Source organism: Rhamphochromis longiceps, linkage group LG23 (genome assembly GCF_057381845.1).
Source record: "Rhamphochromis longiceps isolate RC_006_pf linkage group LG23, R_longiceps_female_GT1.1, whole genome shotgun sequence".
In the NCBI taxonomy this organism is placed as follows: domain Eukaryota; kingdom Metazoa; phylum Chordata; class Actinopteri; order Cichliformes; family Cichlidae; genus Rhamphochromis; species Rhamphochromis longiceps.
The window spans coordinates 35,605,335-35,631,280 of record NC_140578.1 but is presented as its reverse complement, the minus strand read 5'-3'; the positions used below and the strand labels follow the sequence as shown (position 1 = coordinate 35,631,280).

Genomic DNA, 25,946 nt, shown 5'->3' with positions numbered 1-25,946 from the left:
TGTTGAACTGATGTTCCTAATAAATACAGAAATAATATCTCTTCTTCAGGTAGCTACACATCAGACAAATAGCTGACTCTAATCAGTGCAGGCTCAATCTAAATGTCATGTTACAGCAGGAACATGGAAAATACACAGAGTCAGAGTCAGTGGTCAAACATCAAGCATTATATGTTGGTGGATAACATAATAAGATTTAATTGTAATAAACTTTTACAAAAGAATTCAAATATAAAATGCAGAACGATCATATTTCATTTAATGTAGGTAATGGTGTGTAAAATGCAGCCATGCTTATATATGAATCTGAGTAGGTGGAGGGATAACAAATTTTCAGGCTTTGTAAAAGCACAGTAGGGGAGCTCACTGGTAATTTTGAGTGGGTAGAAAGGAGGCTTATGAGTGGGTGGGAAAGTAACCAGGTTTTATTTCAAAGACATGTCAGGGCCAACAAAGGAGAGTGTTGTATGAGTGAGTAGGATGGGTATAATGCTTATCTGTAGTCTTGCAGTGGTGTTTACTCATGTGAGTGTATAGGATGTGTGTGCACAGGCTTCGGCTTTTCACGGTCTTCTTCAGGTAAATGAGAAGTTCTGTCAGTGACTCCAAGTTGCTTCAGTCTAGTCATCACTCTTTTTCCCATCTGGTTAAACTCAGACCTGTAGGTCGCCTCAATGTGATGCTGCCTCTGGTGCCTGGGACAGAACAATTTAACTTTACAGATGGAAGAAGAGCAGCTGTAGTAGCGAGTACAACACGTATCGTTCCTAATTTCTCAACGACAATTTAGAAAAAACCTTAAAAATGATGAGAAATGATAAAAACTAAATTAAAGCTTAAAAAACAAAAACATATCAGCTGCCTTTTTAAAATGTGAATAGTTATCAATTATGTCACATCAATTTTGCACTGAGTAAATCTGTAAAAAGATTAACAAAAGGAGAGATAGCACGAATAAATCCATTATAAGACTGAGGCAAATGGTACTGAGCAAATTGTTAAATTTCTTTTACAACTGGTGAAACCCAAAAAAGAAAACCCATATGATTTCTAGCATATGCTAATAAGTTTCCAAAATACGATTTTTTTCCATCTACAGGTGTTAAAATGTTTAATATTGTAATGTTTAAACAACTCAAGCATTACCATTCATTTTAATTGTATGATTAAAAAAAAAAAAAAGCTGTTCACTAGTAGGTTGGCTTTTGTTTATATTTGCTATTTTCAGATAATCAAATATCAGTATCGCTACTGGGCTAATCCTATTCCTATATTAGTTGGGCCCTACTCAGTAGTATTAACAGTATCATTATTACCTCATTAATCATCACTATTTAAAATATATATATATTTTATTTTATTTAATGTGTTTATGTTTTTCATAAAATCCTGAAAACCTAAACAAATATTTTTTGGCCTCTAAATTAAATTTTGAGAAATGGCGCTATCAGCATAGACCAGTGATATAAGAACATATTTGCTACAATATATTACATCTAATGTGATTATAAGCTGAATAGATTAAAGATCAGTTTCGTTGCTATGACAACACTTAAAAAAAACTCCCAGCTCCCAGGAAGCTTTTGCTGGAACAAACTTTAGGTACACGAACTGATTCAATCTATTAACTTAATGGTTGGTATATCCTGACAACTTCCCCTCTTCAAACTAAACATGTGTTTTGTCTTTTCCAAAATATCTATGTGTGTGCAAAGGAGCATTCATCCCTTTTATTGCTTGTGAAGGGCTTCCTTCATGTAAACATCCATTCATCATGCCATAAACTATCTCTTGAATCTCTTCCAGACTGTATGTATGAGTAATCTTTTAGCTTTGCTGCACGCTCACGATCCCTACACTTACACGGTTGTCTTTCCTGCGTCGAGGTTGCTAATGGAGACGAGAACTTCTCCACACAAGAATTCTGCTCTGATCATCTCGGGTGTCAGTTGGACTCCTGAGCCTTCACACCTGCATGAGGTTACACACACACAGTGAAATAATCAAAGGAGCACTTTCCCATGAGACCCATAAAAAAAGAAGCTCCCAGCACAAAGATCAATATAGTTCCTCATCTACTTACAGTGTGTCCATTAGCGGGGCCACATCATCATCAGGGAGGTTGGCGAGAGGAGAAGCTGCGGTGAGTGGAAGTATCTCTGTGTTGTAGTTGACAGATCTATACAGGAAACACACACATACAGCGCTTTTTCCCCTGAAGAGCTGGACCACCGTGCATCAGATGAATTGAGATAATTTTCAGATAGCTCCTCAGTCTCACTGAGATGAAAGGAGTGCTTAAGGTGGTTTCATATCTCAGTTCAAACATGTTTGATAAAGGTGCTCCTTAGTGAAAGCTGAAACCACTTAGGGGCAAAAAAAAGAACACTGATAAGCCAAATGTTAGTGATACCACAGAATAACCAGGGATTCCTTAAAAATATTAAAGAGCAACTTTGTAATGATGGGGCAAAGGATGTACAAATAAAGACTCTGTGACCTGGCCTGGGTTGCATTTATGTTTTTGTGAAATAAGATTTTGGTTAAAGATTAGCAAGCCAAGGCTAGTTAGATAGCCTTTTTAGCTAGATGTAAAATGTGTTACATCTAGTACTGAATGCATATAAATATATGATTAGTACTACATATTTACACCCAGTAGTTGTGGACTGTATCTGCATTTTTTGTGTTCCTATTACTGTTCATGTTACATATGTTAACATTATCGAGCGTAGGATAATTAGCTAACTGTAATGTGTGTTAACCTGGCACTTACTCTGTATAAATACTTAATACTACACTTTGTAAGAGGTAGTTACTCTCATGCATTATTGAAACTGGTTCACCCGAAAGACAAAACGCCAAAACACAGACTTAACAATGTGGTGTATGCTGTACAGTGCAGCGAGGAATGCCCAGACCTCTACATTGGAGAGACCAAACAGCCACTTCACAAGCGCATGGCACAACACAGAAGAGCCACCTCCACAGGACAAAACTCAGCAGTCCATCTGCATCTTAAGGATAAAGGACACTCTTTCGAGGATGCCAATGTTCACATTTTGGACAGAGAGGACAGATGGTTTGAAAGAGGAATGAAAGAAGCCATCTATGTCCACTGTGAGCGACCATCTTTGAACAGAGGCGGGGGTTTACGACACCAACTCTCTGCCATCTATAATCCAGTTTTGAGATCCCTTCCCAGACGCCTTAACGCCCACTCACATCCTGGGCCATCTGACCTCAGGAATTCGCATGATAAGGTGGGGTCAGGTTTCACAATGAACACACCCGAAACTCTGGCTGATTGGGACCCACACCCAGTTTCACACCTTGGCTCAGGCGATTAGAGGATCATCAGGGGGTCCTTTTGTCCCTCTGTGGGGGGTTACTCCCACTAGGTTTATATCTGGGACTCTCCACCATTTGACCTTAGAACTGAAGAAGCTTCTCGGATGAGAGGTGAAACGTCTTCAAGCAACTTAAAGAAGTCCAGACGCTTTTCTTTGCAAGCTCCTTTGACTACGATGACCTGGATGACTGAGAACCTTCACAGACAATTATATATCTACACTTTTCAGGTAGGTACTGACAAGTATGAAGTGAATATTTTCCTTTGGCTCTAATTGCGCAGCACAAGGCATGTGAGGGAAAAAAAGGATAGCAGGCAGAAAGGTAAAAAGACAGAGTTGCAGCAGAGATTCAAACCCACACATTCCCAAATGCACCACGTGAACTGTGGTTGCCCAGATTATGCAGGCATCTTGTCAAACAAAGACTTGAGATGACTTCGGATCTCTTGAGGAGTGCTGCTTCATTAGCTTTCCAATGTTCACTTTGGTACTTAAATTGGTTTTAAACAAGAAACTCTCTCATGCTAGACAAATTACAATGCACATGGCGGTATAGGCTTGAGAAAGGTCAGACACACAGAGTGTTTTGCACACCTGATTGGTATCAGTTATGACAGGGCGCAGACAGAAGCACACAGCCCACCACAAATAGAACAGGACAGCCCAATGCTGTGTTCACTAATACACTACATGAAAAATATCATCATTTATTCACTGCCCATTTAGACTGAGGATTGAATAAATCATTATTTTGCAGCGTGAGGGAAGCCTCCATACTGTATGACCTAGATTCCATGCGCACACAGATATACATAGCAAAGGAGAAAACATTTAGAATCAGAAGAAGCTTTCTATCTTTACAGATAGACACTCAGATTTTACCTCAAAATAAGTAAAAATAATGGATAACCGCAGCTGTAAAAACCCCTAAATCTGGCTATTTACACTAGAGCTAAGTGAAAAAGAAGATTTGAGTGGGGCTTTTCTCCCCACCAGCGTTTAGAACCTCTGATTTGATCAAAACACTATTCTCAACTATCTGGTTAAATGGACAGTTTTAAAATAACAGCACTTTGTTTTATAAAGCTGGAAATGGCGCCCAGCATTTTAACTCCAAAATCATAAGTGCTTCAATACCTACATACTGTACAACCATCTTCTCCAACTCTTTGCGTGTAAAAGGAACTCCGCTATCTCGATTACAAGTGGAGAGTTTGACATCCTGCATCCTGGCAGGAGCTGGAAGCAGTGTGGATGTGACATGACATATTTATTTTGGAAGATAGTGAGAAGTCGTGTTTCTGGAATACTGAGATGATAGAGTGAATCCCAAACTGCAGAAAGAGGATTATATCCGAGTAGGTAACTATTAACTACCAATATGAGTCTGTGGCTTATGTAACTTGTCTTTTTTAAAAATATATTGATGTAGTTTGTGAAAACGCTGTCTTTCAAGTGGTCTGGCAGCGAGTGGGTCAAAAGTTCAAATTCTTTCACATAGGAAATGGACAAGAGCCACTTTCTCCTCTGTAAACAAGTACCATAAACAAACTTATGAACCGACACTGTTCTAGTTGGACACTCTTATTGAGAACATGAGAACCTTCTCTTTAACTTTTGGGTATCTGCTCTTGGTATGAAGTCATTTTTTGCCGCCTAGTTTAGCAGATAAGAAGAAAAATGTGACCCGACACATCTCATAAACAGTGATGTAGTGGAAAAGTTCATCTGCAGGTTTTGATTCACTCGTGTCAGCGGCCAGATTGAACTCTTCTCAACACACAGCTCACGTTGTAAAGCAAAGAGGACAAAATATTTCTGACCAACCTGCGTGGAGCACAGTCACTGGTGAGAGCGGCCTGGTTTGAAAGACTTTTCAAGGTGATAGAATCCAAATTTTTCCACTTCATAACCCCAGGGATCACTTCCTGTTATAAATCATGAAAAAAAGAAACATTTCGGTCAGGACCACTATAGTCAGAAGATGATTGATTTTCCCATTTGCAGTAATTTATTTTTGGTGGCATGGCTCTGTGCTGGGACCTGTCCGCCCTTTAGTGTGCATATGTGTAAAGCCAGAGGTGGAGAGAGCAGGAGCCAGGCCCAGTACACAGCAGATCAGGCATCACTGACAGCAGATATGATATTGATTAGGTCAGATCCAGCGTGACAGTAGGAGCTGCGATGTAGATGGGTTGCAAAGTGGCTTGCAGATTTACAGCAACTGTTGCTCATGGCTACAGCAGCTTAAACAGTGTTGCCTACGTAAAATCCTCCACTTGGATGAGTAGAAGGAAGGGTAAGAGCTGAGTCATCAGCTGATTTGGTGGGATCACACTGAGCTACACTGGACATGTCAATTTTCAGACAGAAAACGGGAGCCGTTTTTGATAGATCAACTACAAGTGAAAAGCACTTTCTATGTTTTGTGGGATGGCTATGGCTCAGTAGGGAAAGCAGTGCATCTACTAATTGGAAGGTTGGTGGTTTGATCCCTAGCTGCTCCATTCTGCATGCAAACATATCTTTGGGCAAGATACTTTTCTACTTAGACATAGAAAATAGTGGTTTGTGAATGAGACATGGTGTATAAAGCTCAATATGTAAGAACAAGTTTATTTAACATGCTTTACCAAAAATCTCCGAAGACATGTTCTATATGGGACACAAAAATTATCTGAAAGAAACTTGTGAACTGCACAATGAGGGGGAAATTACCTTGCATTTGAGAAACTTCTTCTGAGTGTGTGGCGTTTGGGTCCTTATGCCACACAATGTGCTCTCAGGGACCGTATACCTGAAAGCAGAATGAGCTGTTTGACGTTTCGTAGAAATAAATTGATCATAAAGGTGAGAATAACTTACCTGGGCAGAGGGCAGAGATGAAACTCCAAATCACTCTCCAAATATTTAGGGGGTGTTTTAAAGGTCTGAAGTCCCGGAGCTGGGTTCTGAAACATAATAATAATAACATTCATCATAAATAGAAAATCACCTCTATTTTGCACCTGATTAATACTGCCTTACAAAGATTCTCAGTGGGTTTGCTGGAAAAGGTCTGAGCAGATTTTCAGGGGCGCAGAAAGAGAGACTGGAATCATCCTTTGTTTCTGCATCTTTGTCTTGTTCATCATGCTGCTCTCCTGCTGTGGTGTCCTCTGTCATGGGAAAATGAGCTCTGTTGGGTTCCAGCTTGTCCTAAAAAAAGGAGAATTTTTAAAGCAAATAAGTGGATAAATACATAGCTGATATATTATAAATAAACATGTGGTGCTTAGTTACCGGAGCTCCAGTACGCAGTGGCCTAGCCAAAGTCATGGGAATATAAGAGTTAAATGCCTCCCAAGCTGACACAGCCTGGTAGCCCATAAGCTTATAGTGCAGAGGGACCTGCATAATATCAACAGAAAGCATGGTTACAACATAACATCAGCAAGGACAAGGAGTCCCTATGACCCCATTATTACCATCACAATCCATTTAGAGGCGCTGTCTCTCTATAGCCATCCTAGTTAATGAAGCATTTTGTCAATGAACTCTAATCTCAGCGGTTATTGAGACAAAACAGTTGTAAAATTTGCTCCAAAATATGGTTTCCGCTGGAAATCATACTTCTATCACTACCTAGGTCGATTAATTTTAATTTTTATGATGCTACAGTGGTTGTTAATCCACTCTAGCTTCAAAAGTCAAACACTCAAAGGATGAGATTTTTTATAAGGTAAGCAGAATATGACCCAGATAACATAAAATGTAGTTTTTTACACTGTCACATTTTGGGTTAACAGTACTCGTCACCTGTGTCAGAGGAAGTGCATTATTTTGAAGCGTGGTACAAGCTACTCTAGGTGAGCACTTGTCTTTTATTAAGTGGTCTTGATCAATAGTTCTTTGGGCTTTTTGAAGCTCTTTCTGAATTTTTCTTTGGAAACTGGCTGCTTTTTCACTTGTTTTCAGTACAGTCCCTGTACCCGACCATTTTCAGAGCAATGTTTTTGGTTTGCTTGTTAACACTTGAAGAAATTTCCTTAGAAAGCTCAGACTTTGCTGAAGACAACAGGTGTTCATATTACATGTATTTACATTTTAATTTATGTTTGCGTGTTTCAATAAATTGTTGCACTTATTTCCCATCTTTCTAGCGAACAAATAAGACTTTTGCACTTTATGCACTTTACATGTTCGCTTCACTATAAAATAGTACAACAACAATAAAAATAATTATAGGTCAAAATTTTACATTCATAATTCTAGGAGTATTCAGAAAAATATATCCCAGTTTGAAAAGTAAAGCACTGTTTTACAGGCAAATGCTCTCATACATGACAGTATTAATAGAGAGGTTTGAGAGTAACGAAATTTCTATTCTCTGTATGTCCTGTACATGTGGCAGAATTGACAAATAAAGTTGACTTGACTTGACTTGACTAATAGTAATTTGACACTTTGTATGAGGCATTTGGCATCGCTGACGGTGGTGAAGGTGAAAATTAGGTGTCTGAGCCCTCCACAGGGTCACCAAACACATTTGTTCAAAAGCTAGAAAGGTTAGAAAGAGCTCCAGTTTAATCTATATATACGGTCTATACTGGTTTATGGTTATGTTACTCCTTATCAACACTGCTGCTGGGTGAAATTTGTTGATCTGAAAGTGCTGTGTATGATGTAAATAACTACCTGTAGCTTGAAGAAAGGAATGTGCGATGTCACAGTCACATCAAGAGTATCCACCGGTAGTTCAGGCAAATTAATGTTAGCCTAGAAATATGAAGGAGACCAAATGGCATTATTTGTTCCAGTGAACACAGAGGCTACCCCATCTCTCTCTCTCTCTCTGTGGGGCATGTAGGAAATGAAAGATTTAATCAAAGTACGGGAAAGTGAGCGTCCTCATTGATTTCCACGGTTTGATCAAGGACGTCTTTCACAGGAAATAATGGATGAAAATTGTTTCGAGTGCAGGACACTAGCTAGTGCCCACTTGTCAGTGGTTTCTTGTCTTTTGGGTGTCATCTCCCAGTTAGGTTGAAAGGTAAACTGATTCGAAATAAATTACCACACACTTTTTGCTAATGATTACATTAATTTACACAACACTGGACAAGAACAGTTCAAAATCTGTGTTAAGTCTTTATTTTCCACTACCAGTTGTGCACGGTACTCACCAGGGGGTCATCTTCATTAGAGAAAAAGGGGGATGAAGATGGAAAGACTTTGTCTGCAGACACTTTTAGGTCGCATGTCTTCTCTTTATCAGCTAAAGCAAACGTGAGGAGGTGACATGTAAAAAAAGAATAAATAAAAGTTAATTTCTCCAGACTTGTTGCAATTTTCAGTGTTCACATTCAGAACTCTGTTCCAGACACTTGCATATGTGTTATGAGCCTCATAATCATTTCATTTTTTCCTCAAGGAATAAATTCAATAAAGCGTGCCTTACTGCCATCGGATAATGAGATTATTTCTGAATGAGGAGATCATAGGATAATGAAAACCTTTCTGTGCCAAGGGCAGGTTCTTCATACTGTCTGCCAGTTTCTTCAAAGAAGCCAGTCTCCGGTTCATGCGACGTCGAATCACAACCTGGAAGGGAGAGACGAGGGTGGTGCAGGGTGCTACTGCTTTGCTAAAGCTTCTCACTCACACTTGTGATTTCAGGAGACATGTCAGACAGAGATTTCAGGTTCACTCCAATTCTAATTATTTTTTGACATTTAAGCCCTTTGGTTTTTCTCTTATTCAATAATGAGCCCTGGAGGGGGAGCATTGGGAAGAGGACAAAGAAGGAGCAGTGGGTACATTGGAGGAGATAATTATTTGACTCCCTGCTGAATTTGTAAGTATCAACACTTCCAACGAATGAACCTGATTTTGGTAGTTTCATTTTAATGGGGAGTGACAGAATATCAACAAAAGTCCAGAAAAAACACATTAAAAGTCAGAAATTGAATTAAATGTCAATGAGTGAAATAAGTATTTGAGCCCCTACAGTCGTGGCCAAAGGTTTTCAGAATGACACAAATATTGGTTTTGAGAAAGTTTCCTGCTTCAGTTTTTATGATGGCAATTTGCATATACTCCAGAATGTTATGAAGAGTGATCAGATGAATTGCAAAGTCCTTCCCTGCCATGAAAAGGAACTTAATCCCATAAAACCCATTTCCACTGCATTTCATCGCTGCCATAAAAGGACCTGCTGAGATCATTTCAATAATCTTCTCGTTAACACAGGTGAAAATGTTGGCGAGAACAAGGCTGGAGATTATTATGTCGTGGTGATTGAGTTAGAATAGCAGACTGGAATCGTTAAAATGAAGGTGATGCTTGAAATCATTGTTCTTCCTGTTAACCATGGTTACCTGCAAGAAAACACGTGCAGCCATCATTGCGCTGCATAAAAAGGGCTTCACAGGCAAGGATGTTGTTGCTACTAAGATTTCAGCTACATCAACCATTTATCGGATCATCAAGATAGAGGTTCAATTGCTGTGAAGAAGGCATCAGGGTGCTCAAGAGAGTCCAGAAAGGGCCAGAACAGTCTCCTAAAGATGATTCAGTTGTGGGATCGAAGCTTGCTCAAGAATGGCAGCATGCAGGTTTGAGTGCATCTGCAAACACAGTGAGGTGAAGACTTTTGGAAGATGACCAGGGTTCAAGAAGGGCAGCAAAGAAGCCACTTCTTTCCCAAAAAAATATTAGGGACAGACTGATATTGTGCAAAAGGTACAGTGAGTGGACTGCTAAGGACCGGGGTAAAGTCATTTTCTCTGATGAAGCCCCTTTCCGATTGTTTGGGGCATTTGGAAAAAGGATTGTCCGGAGAAGAAAAGGTGAGCGCTACCATCAGTCCTGTCTCATGCCAACAGCATCCTGAGACCATTCATGTGGGGTGCTGCTGCTAATCCAAAAGAGTGGACTCAATCACAATTTTGCCAAAGAACACAGCCATGAATAAAGAATGGCACCAAAACATCCTCCAACAGCAGCTTCTTTCAACCATCCAAGAACATTTTGTTGAAGAACAGCATGACGGAGCACCATGCCATAAGGTCAAAGTGAAGACTTGGGGAACAAAACATTGAAATGTTGGGTCCAGGGCCAGGAAACTCCCCAGGCCTTAATCAGATTGAGAACTTGTGGTCAATCCTCAAGAGGCAGGTGGACAAACAAAAACCCTCTAATTGTGACAAACTCCAAGCACTGATTATGAAAGAATGGGTTGCCATCAGTCAGGATTTGGCCCAGAAACTGAACGATGGCCCTTGGATTGTTCTTCCAGCATGACGACCCAAAACATACCACCAAGTCAGCATAGCAGTAGCTAAAGAAGAACATCAAGGTCATAGAGTGGACAATACTACATTTCTTTACTTTTACTGTGACGCACCTCACACAGGAAAACTGACTATACTGTAAAGAAGATACATTTGAGCTACACATAGCTAAACAAAAGGGACAGGCGCTGGTGTAACAGCCCTCCCCTGAGGGATGTGTATGTGAACGATGCATTGAGCAAATGCTCATGGATGTGTGTACTTGCTCATGTACCTCAGAGACTTTGCAGTATATGGATGACTGTACCTTGTGAGCTGCCTGCTGGAACAGTCTGAGAACTCTTCGTCTCAGTTCCCACTGAAAAGTGGTGTAAAACTGGAAAGCCGGGACTCCCTCAGGGGCCTGGAACAGGTTAGAAACACATTCATTGTTAAATCTCACTTGCTCGTGTTCGACAGTTAACTGCACATTTAGTGTACATGAAAAAAGCATAAAGTTTAATTTTATTAGGCCTCTGCTAGGAGTATTTAAATGACAAAAGAAAGTGGAATACTAATAAGTCAATATTAGATTGGATTAAACTGGAAATGAGCTATGAGCAACTGATTCTTTTTTTTCTTTTGTGCGTGAAACTGCTCTTGTACAAAGAATAAAAGATCTTCTGGTACTTGGTAGAAGCATATCCACACATTCACTAAGACAGAATATACTTAGTATTAATTAAAGATCATCATGCAGCAGTTTTTCAATTCAGCGACTTAAGCTTCAGAATTTCCTGTGGAGGCACATTGTGCTGCCTGAGACTTTACTGAGTCGTGTTGAAAAAGTTCCAGAAGTTCACCCACATAAGGTAGAGCAGGTCAGCTACTAACCGGAAGGTTGGTGGTTCGATCCCAGGCTCCACCAGTCTCCATGCTAAATATCCTTGGCCAAGATACTAACCCCATGTTGCTCTACGATATGTTCATCGGAGTGTGAGTGTGAATGTTAGACAGTAAGCACTAAACAGTTTAGAAAAAGTGCTTGAGTGAATGGGTGTGATTGGGTGAATGAATTAGTTGTGTAAAGTGGTTTGAGTGCTCAGAGTAAAAAGCGCTATAAAAGAACCAGTCCATTTACCATTTACCATAAGGAAAAACCATGCCGGCGCCTTTTCCCATTAAGGTGAGCTCCTTGTGGGGATCTTAGCAAAAAAAAGTGCTTGCTCATAGGGGGTCATATGATTGTTGGGTTTTTCTCTGTATCTATGAAGCGCCTTGAGGCGACTTTTGTTGTGATTTGGCGCTATATAAATAAAATTGAATTGAATTGAATTGAAAAAAACTAAGTTAACGACATACCTGTCCTACTTCACAAAGCACTCGTCTTGAAAACATTTTAGGTGGTCCAGCAGCAAAGGTTTCTTCTTGCCCTACAGCTCCCCTTTTCACCTATAAAACAGTCAATTACTGTACAGTAAAAGATCGTATGAATCCACCCCCCTCCCAAAACAATTTGATGCCATTTCAAATATAAATAAAATACATAATGCAATCATTTGCAAATCATTCACAAATTCTTTTGTTTTCTTTTGTGTTCACAGCAACACTTTAAGTGGTTTGGAAAATAAAAGAAAAACTGGTCCAGTTTTGGAAACTTCCTTTGTGCTCTTTGGAGTATTTCATAAAACTCCAAATGTTTAGTGGAAGCTCTGGACAGCAATCGGGCCAATTTTGAACTCGGATGTGGAAAATTTGGCTTGGTTTTTCTGAAACAAGCAGGGGCTTAATTCACTACGACACGACGTGGATGGCAGCATAGGTTAATGCTGCATGGTCCTCTTAACCCAGCTAACTTGGCGCATGTGAAAAACAAATTTCAAAAGAACTGCTGTGTCCATCCTAAATGAGGTGGGAAGTCCAGTGAAGTTGGCAGAGTTTGAGTTTGTATTTGTGAACTGTGTTCACTGTCAGTGCTCTTCAGAGGTGCTCCTCTTCAGAATCATGTCTATTTATAATGCTGCCTCAAGGCGTGTAGATTAAAGCCATTTAATACTGGTTAATGATATTATGTAGCGTAGATGACAAAATAAAAAAAAAAATCTATGCAATCTCAGTACAACTTTGCACTGAGACATTATTCCTAATTTTTGCACTATTTGATCACACCCACTCTGTTACAGTGGTGAAAGATCTGGCCTCTCTGAGATGCTCAGTGAACAGCTGTGAATAAGGCTTTAAATGATTTGCAATTTGACTGGAATAAAAAGGAATAAAAATATATTTTATCTATTTTTGGAAAGCTGTGGCAGTGATAGCTGTTGCAGGGCCACTGGAAAACAAACATTCCAACATCTATATCCTCTATAAGGAAAACTTGGAACCTCTTTGGCTAAAGAGGAAAAAAAGGTTGATGGCTTAATTCTCAGAATCGTAAACTTAACCATCACAGCCTGGCTGAGGAAAAAATAACGTTGCAAAAATTAATGTTGCAAAGCTATAAAACTACATAACTCTGAAGCAAATAGACAAACAGATTTCTTTGGCCTCCAGTCAAGACTCCACAGAGGGCCAACATTAGATGATGACAGGTGGCAGTATAATAAAAACAACAGAGTTCCCATAAAATCACAAAGTGTGGTGATACAAGGCTGTAAAACAGAAAGAGTATGGCAGAGGACACTTTGTGTGTTTGTGTGCGTGTGTGTATTTGCATTATAAAGTGTGCAGGTGGAAAGGAGATGGGGAGGAAGTGCTGTTAAGTGTCTGTGAGAGATCTGATAACTATTCAAACAACCTTTCTGAGGACATAGAGAGACTCATATTTCAAAACTGACATTAGTTTGGCTGACTCTGCACTATTTCCATGGCGACTTAATAAAAATCAATCATACAGTCAAGAGGGTTTTTATGTAAAGGGTCAAAACCCCACTGTGGATCCAATAATTCTACATCTGAATAAGGTACTGTGAACGGTATGAATATGGAACGCACTGATGAGCTATCAGCACATTTGAGTATGTCTCCAAGGTCTTACATGAAAACAGAAAAAATGTGTTCTACTAAAACCAATACCTTGACCAAGAAGAGAGGACTTGGTGAATCAAAATTACCCTGCAAGATAGTACTGTCCAACTAGGACTCATTTCCATCCTCCCAAGGTCTGTGTCCTCCTGTGTCCTGCGTATTTTTTTTTTTCAATATGTTATTATATTCACTATGTATGATAGGAATTACATGTACATGCTGGTGTGTTGGTGTGATGAAAAGAGTTTGGCTTTATTATGGGGATATCTGAAAATCTATACGCACCACTATGTAGTTCACCGCTTACAGCCTCCCATGAATTATGTACCGCCATCATCAAGCCCATGGGGCAAAGACTCAGTAGCTTCTATGATCCTGTGAGTTGGGCTCCCATCAGTTATTTCAGCAAGAAATATTTTTCATGCATTAAAACTCCATTTAATGGAAGGTCAAACTTTTATCAGTAAGGGCTGTAGATATAAAGAACTTTCCAGTTTACACGGTGTATATAAAGTTAAGAAATCAAAGATGGTCAGATAAGGAATGATTAAATACACTTTCTGAATTCTTTATAAAGTTTTTTTTTTAATCTTCCCTTTCGAATGCAGACACAGCAAACTGTCACCATCTCCAACACCTCTCAGAAAACACAGGAAAAGAACTCAAACAACTCAGGGCCTACACTTTTATGTCTTCTTCTGTTCAACATTTTTCTGATTCACTTTTTGTTTATGGTTGGTCAAGATGTCCATAATTCTCAGGAAACATTACGCAACAGCCTAATACAACACTCTTTGTTTACATTTCTCCCCCCACAAATTTCTCATGTCTCAGAATAACAAAGTATAGTACCCACACATTGTTGTGGGGCCCCCCAAATGTGACAGTTTAGTCTAGCAAAGGGACATGTAAGTGTCAGACTTTGACCTCTTGTCCATCAACACAGTGTTGATGGCTTTACACCTGGTGCCGCTGTACCCTGATACCTTTTTAGAACTTTTTAGAGGTTATTTCCACTGTGTTGGTGGAAAATGTGTATTAGCCAAGCCCTCTGGTTTCAATGAGTATCAATGAGCACAGTGTTTCTTTACATCCACACGAGCTGAAATAACTTACCATATATTCATGCTGAGCAATCTCTCTCTCCTCCAGTATCTGTCTTGTTGCATGCTCTGACATGGGGTCCATACCCAGATGGACTTGCCTGAGTCAAAGGGGGTGCATAAAGTAAACACATCTATTAAACATTCAGTAACTTTGGTTGAGTTTTAATATTTAATCAAACCTACCATTTGAGGTGATTTGTTTGCTCCTCCTTCATGTCTTGTTGAACCTTTTTCATGAACAGGGCTTCTTTTATCTGCTTATTTTGCCGTGCTATCATGCTGCCAGAGGACATGGCTGAAGTGAAGGTTGCACAAACAGAAAAGAGACATGCATGCATGTAATTCAACAAAAACTGAACAGAGGTGATTGATTTGATATGCCAACAATGTTGACATGCATATCAGCGTCAAGAGTAAAAACACTCGGTTTCATCTACCTTGCTTCAAGTCTTTAGAGCTGAGTTTATTAGAGTCTTTGATCAGCATCTTTGCCACCCCTGCAGGAGTACAGACATCTACTGGCAATTTAAACTTCACATTAGTTGGATCCCTGATTGCCTATAGGACAGGAAAAAGAGTAGCATTAGTTAAGAAAAGTCATAAAGTCAAGATGCCATCCCAGAAAATCAGCTGAAATTAAAGCATGTCAAACATAAATATACCCTTCTAAACATCCTAACTCTGCAAACCACTTTGCAACCCACCTCCAACCCATGTGTTTCCTATTCAAGCTCTGTCTGTCTTATCATATTTGCTCTTATTGATGCCTGGTGTGTCTATGCTAGGGTCTTGCTACTACTTGCTACTGTTTTCCCAGCAGAGTTCCCAAAACAGAGGTACTGCAGATACAGTTTTACAGAAAAGATAATTTTTATGTAAAAAAAAAACTATTAAAATATTTCATTGCTTTTGAGTCAGGGAAATTAACCTGTCGAAATATAACTAAACAGGATTATGAAAGTTTAGTGAGTTAATCAGTCAGACCATCGGTTGGCCATACCTTTGACTTGTCAGCCTCCTTATTTGCCCTGTATTTGGATTTACTTCGAGGAAGCACTAGGGTAGAAGGTGAGGCTCCTTTGTGTTTCACAGTCACTGCACTTTCATAACTGAACTTTTTTTCCAGTTCACTAACAGAAAGATGGAAGGGAAAAAAGTGAAAAAATGTATATATATTAGTATACCAAAACTGATTCAATACTTGCTAATTAGCTTACTGCTAAAGTAAGCACAACTTACATTTTTGTAATAATCTCACACTAAAAGGTCACCCCTAGTAAAAGAGAACGATTTCAAATTAAGCAGAAAATGAGCTGTGTTTAACACAGTAATGGTGTTATTGTTGAAATAATTAGCTGAAATAGTGAAAAAATTTCATATCATTTTTTGAAATAATTAACAAAACAAAAAACATGGGAAAGTGTTGAAATAGTAACGAATTGACTAAAACTGAAACTGTTTAAAACAGTGGATAAATGGTTAGCTAAAAGCAATCTATAAACTGCTAAAATGGCTAATTAGTGGATAGAAAAGCAAACTTTGCAAACCTAGCCCCCAAGTAGTGGATGAAACATTGAAGTTGTTGTTTGGATCATTTCTAAACAGATGGGTTTCAATCAGAAGAAGCTAGCTGTCAAGGTATCCCTTTACGAATGTTCCAGAAATAGTTATTTCAGCAGAGTAGGAATGGCTCTAGACTCTGAGTATTTATCAAATGATATATGAACAGAGAGAGAATACACGGTGTCAGGGTAGCTGGGAGTCAGGGCCTAATAATTACAATTAAAAACAGTTAATTCAAAATGGCTATTAATTTAGCAATGCAGTCCAAGACAGAGAACTAGCCAACTACAGCTTTAAATCACAGTTGAGTTGACTCTGCAACCTTCGGCTAAAAAGGAGTTAACAAGAGTTGAACATTCGGTCACAAAGAAGCACTAGATTTATTACCAAGCATCACATCAGACTGATGACGTTCTGCAACACAGAAGCAAAATCACTCAAGTCACTGTTTGTATTATGAGCAGCCTCTATGTCAGAGAAGTCAGGCAGAGAACACAGTAACAAGCACATGTCAGACATTGGTTCGAGCTGGATAAACATTGGCTCTAGCATATATTCCTTAATCTTTCCATTGCATATCTATCATCTTTTATTTGGTTCCACCGTGAGGAACAACAAACAGAGGGAGAGTGTTTTATATGCTAAACATCCATTGGGAGCTGTATCCATCCTTATATCACTGCAGCAGCTACCAAGCTATTTTCATGAATTATTAACTTTTGGCCAAGATAACACCAGACAGTGCAGGGGATGGAGTCAGGAGCTACTGCTGTGTGATGGATAGCACCCTCTTTCTCATGGGAACCAAATTAATATCAGCTGAAAAACCTCTGATCTGCACATGTGCCCATTTTCTCTGAACCCAGTTAGTTATTGTCCCCAGATATTTTGGGGGATGTTTTCACTCCCATGTGGTTCAGCGGTAAACTTACTCCCACAAGCTGAGAACTGTTTTTTACCATAAAACAGCAAACTTCACCAAGCTATCATTCAGGATGCCGGATGCTCGTGAAAACAATAAAGCACTGGTGGAAAGACTTCAATTTGTTACATAGTGTACATTGATAGCATAAATGAGATCCCGGTGTTTTTGAATTTGAGGTTGTACTTAGGCTGAGGATCACAGCTGTTATGAGCAAAAGCACATGATAGGACAGTAAGACAGCAACTGAGAGTAATAGAGTAAAACATGACTGTGAAAGGAACAAAACACCAACAGCTAAGTAAAACTGACATTTTGATTAGTCAAACTGTTCATCTGTAAAAACATTCTAACACAACACTGTATTTCTACTCAGTTGTGAAATTTTACCTGAGAGCTATGTGCGGTGCACAGCTCCCAGTGATGGTACACAGGTAAGGCTTGGTGTTGAACTGTGAAATGACCAGCTGAAAGGTGATTTGAGAAGTCTCAAACTGGAGTGGACAAAAGGTCACAGTTATCTTTGCCTCACCTTTGGCTGGTATCACACCTGGAAGAGGGAGAAAACAAATATTAATAATGGAGCTATGTGTTTGGCTAACCTAGGTCAGTGATTTACAACCACAGGTGACTGCATTAAGGCTTTCTACTGCAGAAAGCCAGCTACATAACATTAGACAGGTCTTACAAACAAAATAAGTGAACTTAACACTTGCACTTGTTGATTTTTTAGCTAAGAGCACTGGACAGTTAAATTATTTTTTTTAAGTGTTTCCATAGCTTCTGAATAAATAGTTAAAATTTGAATCTTCTTCTTTCAGCTTCTTCTCAGGGCTCGCCATAGCAGATCATCTGCCTCCATCTCACCCTGTCCTCGCGTTCTTCTTCGCTACGTCCATGATCTTCTCTGTGGTCTTCCTCTTTTCCTCCTGCTTTGTTGTTCCATGTTCAGTATCTTTTGTCCACTATCCGCACATGTCCAAACCATCTGAGCCTTGCCTCTCCAACTGTGTCTCCAAAAAACGCTCAACCTTAGCTGTCCCTCTCATGCTCTCATTTCTTTTCCTGTCCAGTCTGGTCACTCCCAGTGAAAATCTTTCATGAAACATTTTTAACTCTGCCACCTCCAGTTCACCCTCTTGCCTTTTTCTCAGTGCTACCTTCTCTAAATCATACATCACAGCAGGTCTCACAACCAACTTGTAAATCTCTCCTTTTACTCTTGCTGTTAATAACCCCCAATATGTGTCTCCACCCACTCCACCAAGCCTGCACTCTCTTCTTTATCTCTCTTGTGCGCTTGCTTGGATGACTGACCCCAGATATTTAAACTCGTCTACATTCACTATACCTCTGATCTCTGCAGGTTCACTGTTACACCTGTCTCCATCTCATTCCCACACATCTAGACTGTCTCGCTTCTAATGACTTTCATTCCTCTTCTCTCCAGAGCATACCTCGATCTCTCCAGGTTCTCTTCCACCTGCTCCCTTCTCTCACTAAAGATCAGAATGTTGTCTGCAAACATCTTAGTTCATGAAGACTCCTGCCTGACCTCATCTGTCAATCTGTCCATCACTACTGCAAACAAGAAGGAGCTCAGAGCTGATCCCTGATTTAATCCCACCTTGAGCCCAAATAGGGTGTAATGTGTTACAAAGGTTCTTCAGTTATCTGCCCACCAGATGGATAGAAAGAAAAAAAAACAATCAAACAAACATGCATTTTCTCTTCCTACGCACTTGCACTACAATCAGCTGATTTCAGTTCGTGTGCCGGAGGAGGAAAATAATGACGTCGTCTCCAGCGTGGATATGGGCATTACTTTTCTATTGGACAAAAGGACAGGTGCGAGATTTCTTTATATAGCTCCAAATCACAATATTAGTTACTTCAAGATGACAAGGCAAAACCCCGACAATCAAAGACTCCCTATGAGCAAGCACTTGATGAGAGTGGGAAGGAAAATAACCCTTTTAACAGGAAGAAACCTCTAGCAGAATCAGGCTCACGGAGGGGCAGCATTCTGGTGGGGGGTGAGGGGGAAAAAAAGAGCATAGGGAGACAGGACAAAACACAGACTAAGGGAGAGTGATGGCTAAAATTTAGTGACGTGCTGCAGTGGTATATAAACACGTGGGATGTCAAAGGAGGTGAGTGGAAAATAAATGCTCAGTTCATCACACGAAGTCCCACAGGCAGTGCGAGTCCATAGCAGTACATCTAAGGATTGGTTCCAGTTACCCTGATCCAGCCCTAACTATCAGCTTTATCAAAAAAATAACGTTTTGAGTCTAATCTTAAAAGATACAAGAGTGTGTGTGAATGTGAGGAGCAGGATTCCAACAAGGATGCAATAAAATGAAGCCAACACAGGACAAATATTGTCTCGTTGGTGACAAATATAGTGACAAACATGGTCTTCTCTGCTTTTCAGGGAGCTTTTACAATAAACTGATAATAATAATAGTCCAGTAGTTTTTTAGGATTGAGAGTTAAAAATTTATGAATAAACAATCCATCATAAGGGAAGAAATTATGAATTAAGGTTATTGTATTATGTATTATTATTGTTGTTAATTAGCAGTGAAAACAATAAATTACTTTAAAAGTTCTCAATAAACAATCAATACTGTAAGCTAACTACAGTTCCAGTCACATCACTTAATCAACTTTCATTTGTGTCACTGGTAACACCTGCGCTGACCTACTATTTAATGTCACAGTGATTGCAGTGCATTACCATCCATGCTACCATCAGTTCAAATGAACATTCTGAAACATAATGAATGTGTCTGACTGACTACTGGGCTGATCAAAGAAGGCTTCGGTAATGACTTTACTATAAAAGAATAACAAATGACCAAAAAGATGCTGTTGTGTTATACTACAAATGCTGAGCTCTGTTGAGAAGTGGACCTGTTTCTTGCGTAAACGTAAAGGAGAAAATACACAAAAGTATTTCCAAAAGGAGAAACTCATTTGTTTCTCTCATCTGCGATTGAGATCCAAGTGCTTTTTCACCCTGCGTTATGAAGCTTCCCAGACCATGAATGCTGATCATTCTGAGCGTGTGGAAGCAGAAGAAATCTTTCAAGTCCTGCAGTGACTTACTGCATGCACAACGTTGGGCTGAGGTTTTGAGGAAGTGCAGGACACTTGCTTTTTTCTGCTGAGGCTTATCCTTAATCTATTAGCCTAAATATGATACTGTAATTCCCTACACTTTTATTTCCCGGTAAAACTCAGACATTTACCGCTGTTCATTAATTAGGGACACTTTTCACAGGGCAATGTAGAAAAAATCTAACAAAAGAAATATTTACATAGTTCATTCTCATGTTATTTACACAAAACCATGTTTGATAAATTATCCAGAAGAAACCCACATTATGGGTTGCATCCACAAGAGGAGAAAAATTAAACAAAAGCCAGCCTAGTTGTACATTTATTTCAGTATGAACGTCTCTTTGAAAAGTCTACCATTATTATCAAAATGGTGAATATCTGACGCCTAGTTGAACTCATCTAGGATACAGAATTATGGAACTTTGAATCTTCAATGTTTGTTTGAGACACAAGCTGCAAGTGTTAGCCTAGCTAATGTGATTTATAATCATACTGTTACCCGTAACTTTTATTAGTACCTTTAACCGTGTTCATTTTTGATTGTTTTTATCATTATTGTTTACATTTGTTTTCATAAATGTAAAAAAACCTCATCACAGCCACAGAAACCGCCATACGGATTAATAAATTATGACAGACAGAAGCAGAGCAAATCAGGATGAAAGTCTCAACCACCCTCTCCAGTGCCAAAGTCCCTCCGTCTAACCTCACAATACAAGAAAAGAAGGCCGTCGCTTCCCTGAGCAAGGACCACAACATCACTATATTACCAGCTGATAAGGGAAGGTGCACCGTGGTCCTAAACACAACGGATTACCACACAAAGATTACCGCCCTCCTCAGTGACAATGATACCTACAAAGCCCTAAAGCGAGACCCCACAAGCAGCTACAAAAAGAAAGTTATAGGTTGCCTTCAAGACCTTGAAAAGGACGGGATGGGATGGGATGGATGGAAGTGGAAAGAAAGGCTCTTGGCTCTTTCAAAGGAAGAGTACCCAGCCACTGGTACAGATATGTAGACGACACCTGGGTCAAAATCAAAACACAAGAAGTGGAATCCTTCACTGCTCACATTAACGCTGTGGATAAAAACATCAAGTTCACCAGGGAAGACACAAAGGACGACTGTTTGCCTTTCCTGGACTGCGCTGTGCACATTGAAGAGAATGGCAACCTCAACAGTTTACCGGAAGCCCACACACACGGACCAGTACCTCCTCTTTGACTCCCATCACCCTCTGGAACACAAACTTGGAGTAATTAGGACCCTACACCACCGGGCAGAACATGTTCCCTCTAAGCCTGAAGGGAAAAAGAAGGAACACACACATGTAAAGGAAGCACTTAAAACATGCGGTTATCCTAATTGGGCGTTTATAAAGTCAGCAAAGAGGCACAGAAAAGGAGATCAGACACCAGCGAGGGAGGATAAGAAAGACAGACGCAACAACATTGTCATCCCCTATGTAGCCGGTGTATCAGAGAAACTCAGGAGGGTTTTCTCCAAGCACGACATCCCGGTGCATTTCAGACCCAGCAACACACTCAGACAGAATCTGGTTCACCCGAAAGACAAAACTCCAAAACACAAACTTAACAACGTGGTGTATGCTGTACAGTGCAACAAGGAATGCCCAGACCTCTACATTGGAGAGACCAAACTGGGACTGATAACTTCACAAGTCTGACTTGATTTTCTTCTGAAGGCTCAGAAGGCTGAATTACCTGCAACTCCTCAGCCAGAGCTTTAAAGTTGGGAAACATTTTATCTGAAGTCAGCATGACTGTCTAAACACAGAATTTTCAGAACCTGCAAGAGCTTGCGTCACTGAGAGCCAGTCCCGCAGACTTGCTCCTTCTGTGCCCAAGATGTGGTGCTTTACAGCCCATTAGTAATTGTTCAATAGATTAGACTGCTTATATGTTCTAATCTGAACATTCAGATTTTTGTATTGTTAAAAAACCCAGTCAACAACAGAAAACATTCAGTGAATGGTTACCTGTGAGGGGGTGGATGGAGAAGGACTCATGGGGTTGAATAATATGCACTTGAAACTCAAAGCCAATGGGACAGCTACATCTCAGAGGAATAGCATGGCAAACACTAGCGACAAGGAAAGAAAGACAGAGATGATATTATTTTTTTATGACTTGACATCAATGGGTGAATGAAATCATGGCTGGCTGCATGGAAGAATACAAGGAGACAGGCAAGACCTCAGGCAGACGTGAGGTCAAAATAAACCAGTCCATCATAGAGACTAACATGAAGCACACACACACACACACACCTTTGTCTGAGTGCTACAGCTGGTAGGTCGATATGAGTAGGGATGTGCAGGTCATCGATGACAGGGTAAGCATGAACTGGAATTAACAGGTTATCTTCCCCCTGAGAAAGGGTGTAGGCAGGTTGAATGAACAAAATCAAGAGAAAACATAAGAGAGAGGATATGAAGTGTGAAAGAAGCACAGAGAAAAATGAAAACAGTTCTCAGAGTAAAGATCAAGGTAGATAAGTTAAAGCAGAGAGTAAATCCTGCTTGTTTAAATGTTTGCTAAACTCCATAAGTAAGATAAGATGCATGTTACACCAGCTAGCTCCTGCAGGGAGTCACAGTGTAAATTCTGCAAAAATCAACTTGTCTTTAATGCCTTTGGTGGAACGATTTAAGCACAAAACAAACAGCATTAGCACACTGCAGCTGACTCCCTGCCAAACAGTAACAGAGTGCCCACAATGGCACAGAAACTGTTGGAACCTAACCTTACAGTGAACTCGAATGCAGTCATAGAAGTAACGCCACTCATCAGGACAGAATCCGACCTTCAGCGTGTAGGCGAGGCCTGGGATGAGTCGATACTGGAAGGAAAACAGATGGAACAAGACTGAATCATCAGAAACAACACTGATTGCACTCATGGCCAAGTGGAGTTATAATCTTATATTCAGGTCAGCAATTTGGAACGATGAAAAAAAAATACCTTTTTGGTATAAGTTGTTTGGAAGTACTTGGTTTGGGTGGGAATTACATGAATATTCATAACTTCAGATGAGATGTTGATTAATTTCTGATGGAGAGGAAGAGGAGAGGAAAAAAATCATTCATTCCACTTAAAATGTGCACTTGAGAAAGCCATTTCCATATTCCTGGTGCTTACAGTGCTCAACCATGCTCACAGTGTGTAAAATCAGTCCCCCATTCACTTTAAATTACCCTAATGGAAACCAAATGAGAGGACTTGATGATGCGATAGGATTCTTAAAATTATTTTAATGTTTTGTAAAGAAAATACAAATTGAATCTGTTTGAGTTTGAAGTTACTGTTTCTTTAAAATGCAATCAAGCACAAAATGTCTGTAATCAAAAAGAAACTTTAGAGCAAAAGTACTGACGATGTTTTAAAAATGTTTTATTTGTAGAAAAAAAGTTGATTCAAATCCAAAGATTTAATTAGATGCTATATATTTTGTTTCGTAATCAAAATCAAATCTAATGTTTTTGTTTTCAAACCAAAAATATTTGTCTGTGAATCCAAAAAAGTTTTGTTTGCAAGTTTTCCTTTGAAATAAAAACTTTATTAGCAAACAAAATGTTTCAAAATGTTTTTGAATGAGTTGGTTTTATAAGAAACCAAACCTTCCAAGTTTTTGTTTTCAAATAAAACATTGTTGTCTCTGAATTAAAAAAAATGTTAATTAATGCAAATCTGTTGTTTACAAATCCAAAGGTTCTGTTTGCCATAAATGTTTGTGTGTGAATCCAAAAGCTTAACTAGAAACCCCAGAATTTTTTTTGTAGTCTAAAGTTTTGTTTTTGCTTGTGGATCCAATTAATTCAAACATTTTCCTTTGAAATCAAATTTGGATTTGCAAATTTTCTTTGCAAATCCAAAAAATGTCTTTGAAATCTTTGTTTGCGTTTAAATCAAAAAGTTTTATTGATGAATCACAAACTTGTATTTGTCCCTGAGCTGGCAGCTTGGTGACATCCAATAAGTGGGAGAAATTTGATGGAAAATACAAACGGGGGTTGGTGAAAACAGAAAAGCACTGCAGGCATATTTACACTTAATCGCTACTTCAGTAATAGCCAGAATGCCTTTTTTGAACTAGTGTTTCAAATAGAGTATTTGTCATCCTTTAGCTGCTAGACGTATTTTGGCCTATTTAAATATAACAGACTGTCAAACAAATACAGTCTGCATTCATTTGGACGCAACATGCTTGCTATTACTGAAACTGGTAATGATAAATCTCATATACTTCATATATTTCATTGTAGGTCCCCACTCATGATTCACATTATAATAACAGTCTTATTTTAGCTACAGTAAAACATTTGTGTTTGACTGCATAATAAGACACAAAGCAACTCCACATCTCTGGTGGGTGCCAAAACTGAGGTCTGGTTAGTGCTGACTGCAAAATTCAACAAAAACAACCAGAGGCCTTGACCCAACACCATCTCTATTGTCTGCCTGACACAGCTGTGGTAATTATCCACAGAGGAGATCTGAGCACTATCTTCTCAATCATATCTATATAGTGTCTTCACAACCATTAATATTAAGCTACCTGCTCAAATGAGGTGTCACATGTCACATTTATCAAGTACATTCCTATTACAATAACTCCAAAATAAAGAGACAAAAACCACATAACACCTGCCCTGTGATTTAGCTACATCATTTGCTTTTTGGAAAGTAGTAAAGGAAAACAGCAGGACTTTCCTCACCAGGATTTTTACATAATCCTTGCCGAGCTCAAAGCCACTGAAGTGAAGCTCAGAGGGCTCTGCTTGGATCAGGCTGTTGCTTTTCAGGTTAGCATAGATTTCTACAAGAAATACATAAATAAATAAACAGAAATCTCAACCTAAGTTGTCATTGTAAAATCAAGTACTTAGTATCACTGCTTCCAGAAAACTACAATTATGAATTCTATCGAGGATTTCAGAGGTCATGGTTAATATGTACTTGACTCCAGCAGATGATTGGGGATGTTGCCTCTGCTCTGGGTCGCCTCCACCAGCTGGCTCAGAGGTAGAGATGCCCTCCTCCTCAGGGGCTCTGAGAGCGTCTGTGGCCCAGACAGAGCCACCTCCATCCTGGCAAAAGATGAGCCCTTGCTCCTCACGAGAGGGACGACAGACGGTCGGAGGACAGTCACTGCGACATCTGAAGGCATCATCAGAGGAAGGGTTATGAAAGAAACACGGCGATTATTTTCTCTTTTCTTTTTTTATGTAAGGAAAATAGAGTTAATTTAATAAAGTCACTTTCTGTTAGACTCATTGACGCATTCACTATAAAAGTGAGAAATTACAAACTCATGTGCGACGCTAGGAATGCTAAAAATTGCAAATGACCCATGTACTGTTGACTATTAATATGAATAATTCGAAATAACTTTAAAAGCTTCATATAAATAGTTTTATTAAAGCCTCTTAAAAAAACAGGACTTACTTATGTAACAGACAGGCGGTGCGTTTATTTATTCAAATACAGCAGTCGTGTTTCGTGTATTTTCGCTTCAACACCTTTTACTGCTGTTGTCAAACGCGGCCGTTACCGTGGTGACCACCAAA

At 39.4% G+C, this 25,946-nt stretch overlaps 1 protein-coding gene across 3 annotated transcripts; it reads right to left on the bottom strand.

The window, feature by feature from the left end:
* Positions 1-181: 181 nt before the first annotated feature.
* On the bottom strand, positions 182-25,932 carry cfap221 (cilia and flagella associated protein 221). Of its 3 annotated transcripts, XM_085399364.1 has the most exons (25): positions 25,825-25,932; positions 25,336-25,536; positions 25,095-25,195; positions 23,341-23,427; positions 23,123-23,218; positions 22,647-22,747; positions 22,356-22,459; positions 17,615-17,774; positions 15,740-15,869; positions 15,177-15,297; positions 14,923-15,034; positions 14,750-14,837; positions 11,969-12,058; positions 10,935-11,030; positions 8,849-8,936; positions 8,519-8,610; positions 8,031-8,111; positions 6,636-6,743; positions 6,381-6,551; positions 6,219-6,304; positions 6,072-6,150; positions 5,181-5,281; positions 2,084-2,179; positions 1,864-1,971; positions 182-695 (listed from the first exon to the last, which is right to left on the bottom strand). In XM_085399364.1, exons 2-25 carry the CDS (start codon positions 25,463-25,465, stop codon positions 518-520), a joined length of 2,604 nt encoding a protein of 867 aa, XP_085255490.1. In that variant the 5' UTR covers positions 25,466-25,536; positions 25,825-25,932; the 3' UTR covers positions 182-517. The 3 variants fall into 3 exon arrangements, with proteins under 3 accessions (XP_085255490.1, XP_085255491.1, XP_085255492.1); XM_085399365.1 differs by lacking the exon at positions 11,969-12,058; XM_085399366.1 differs by lacking the exons at positions 25,095-25,195; positions 25,825-25,932 and having other exon boundaries at positions 25,336-25,447.
* Positions 25,933-25,946: the final 14 nt, after the last annotated feature.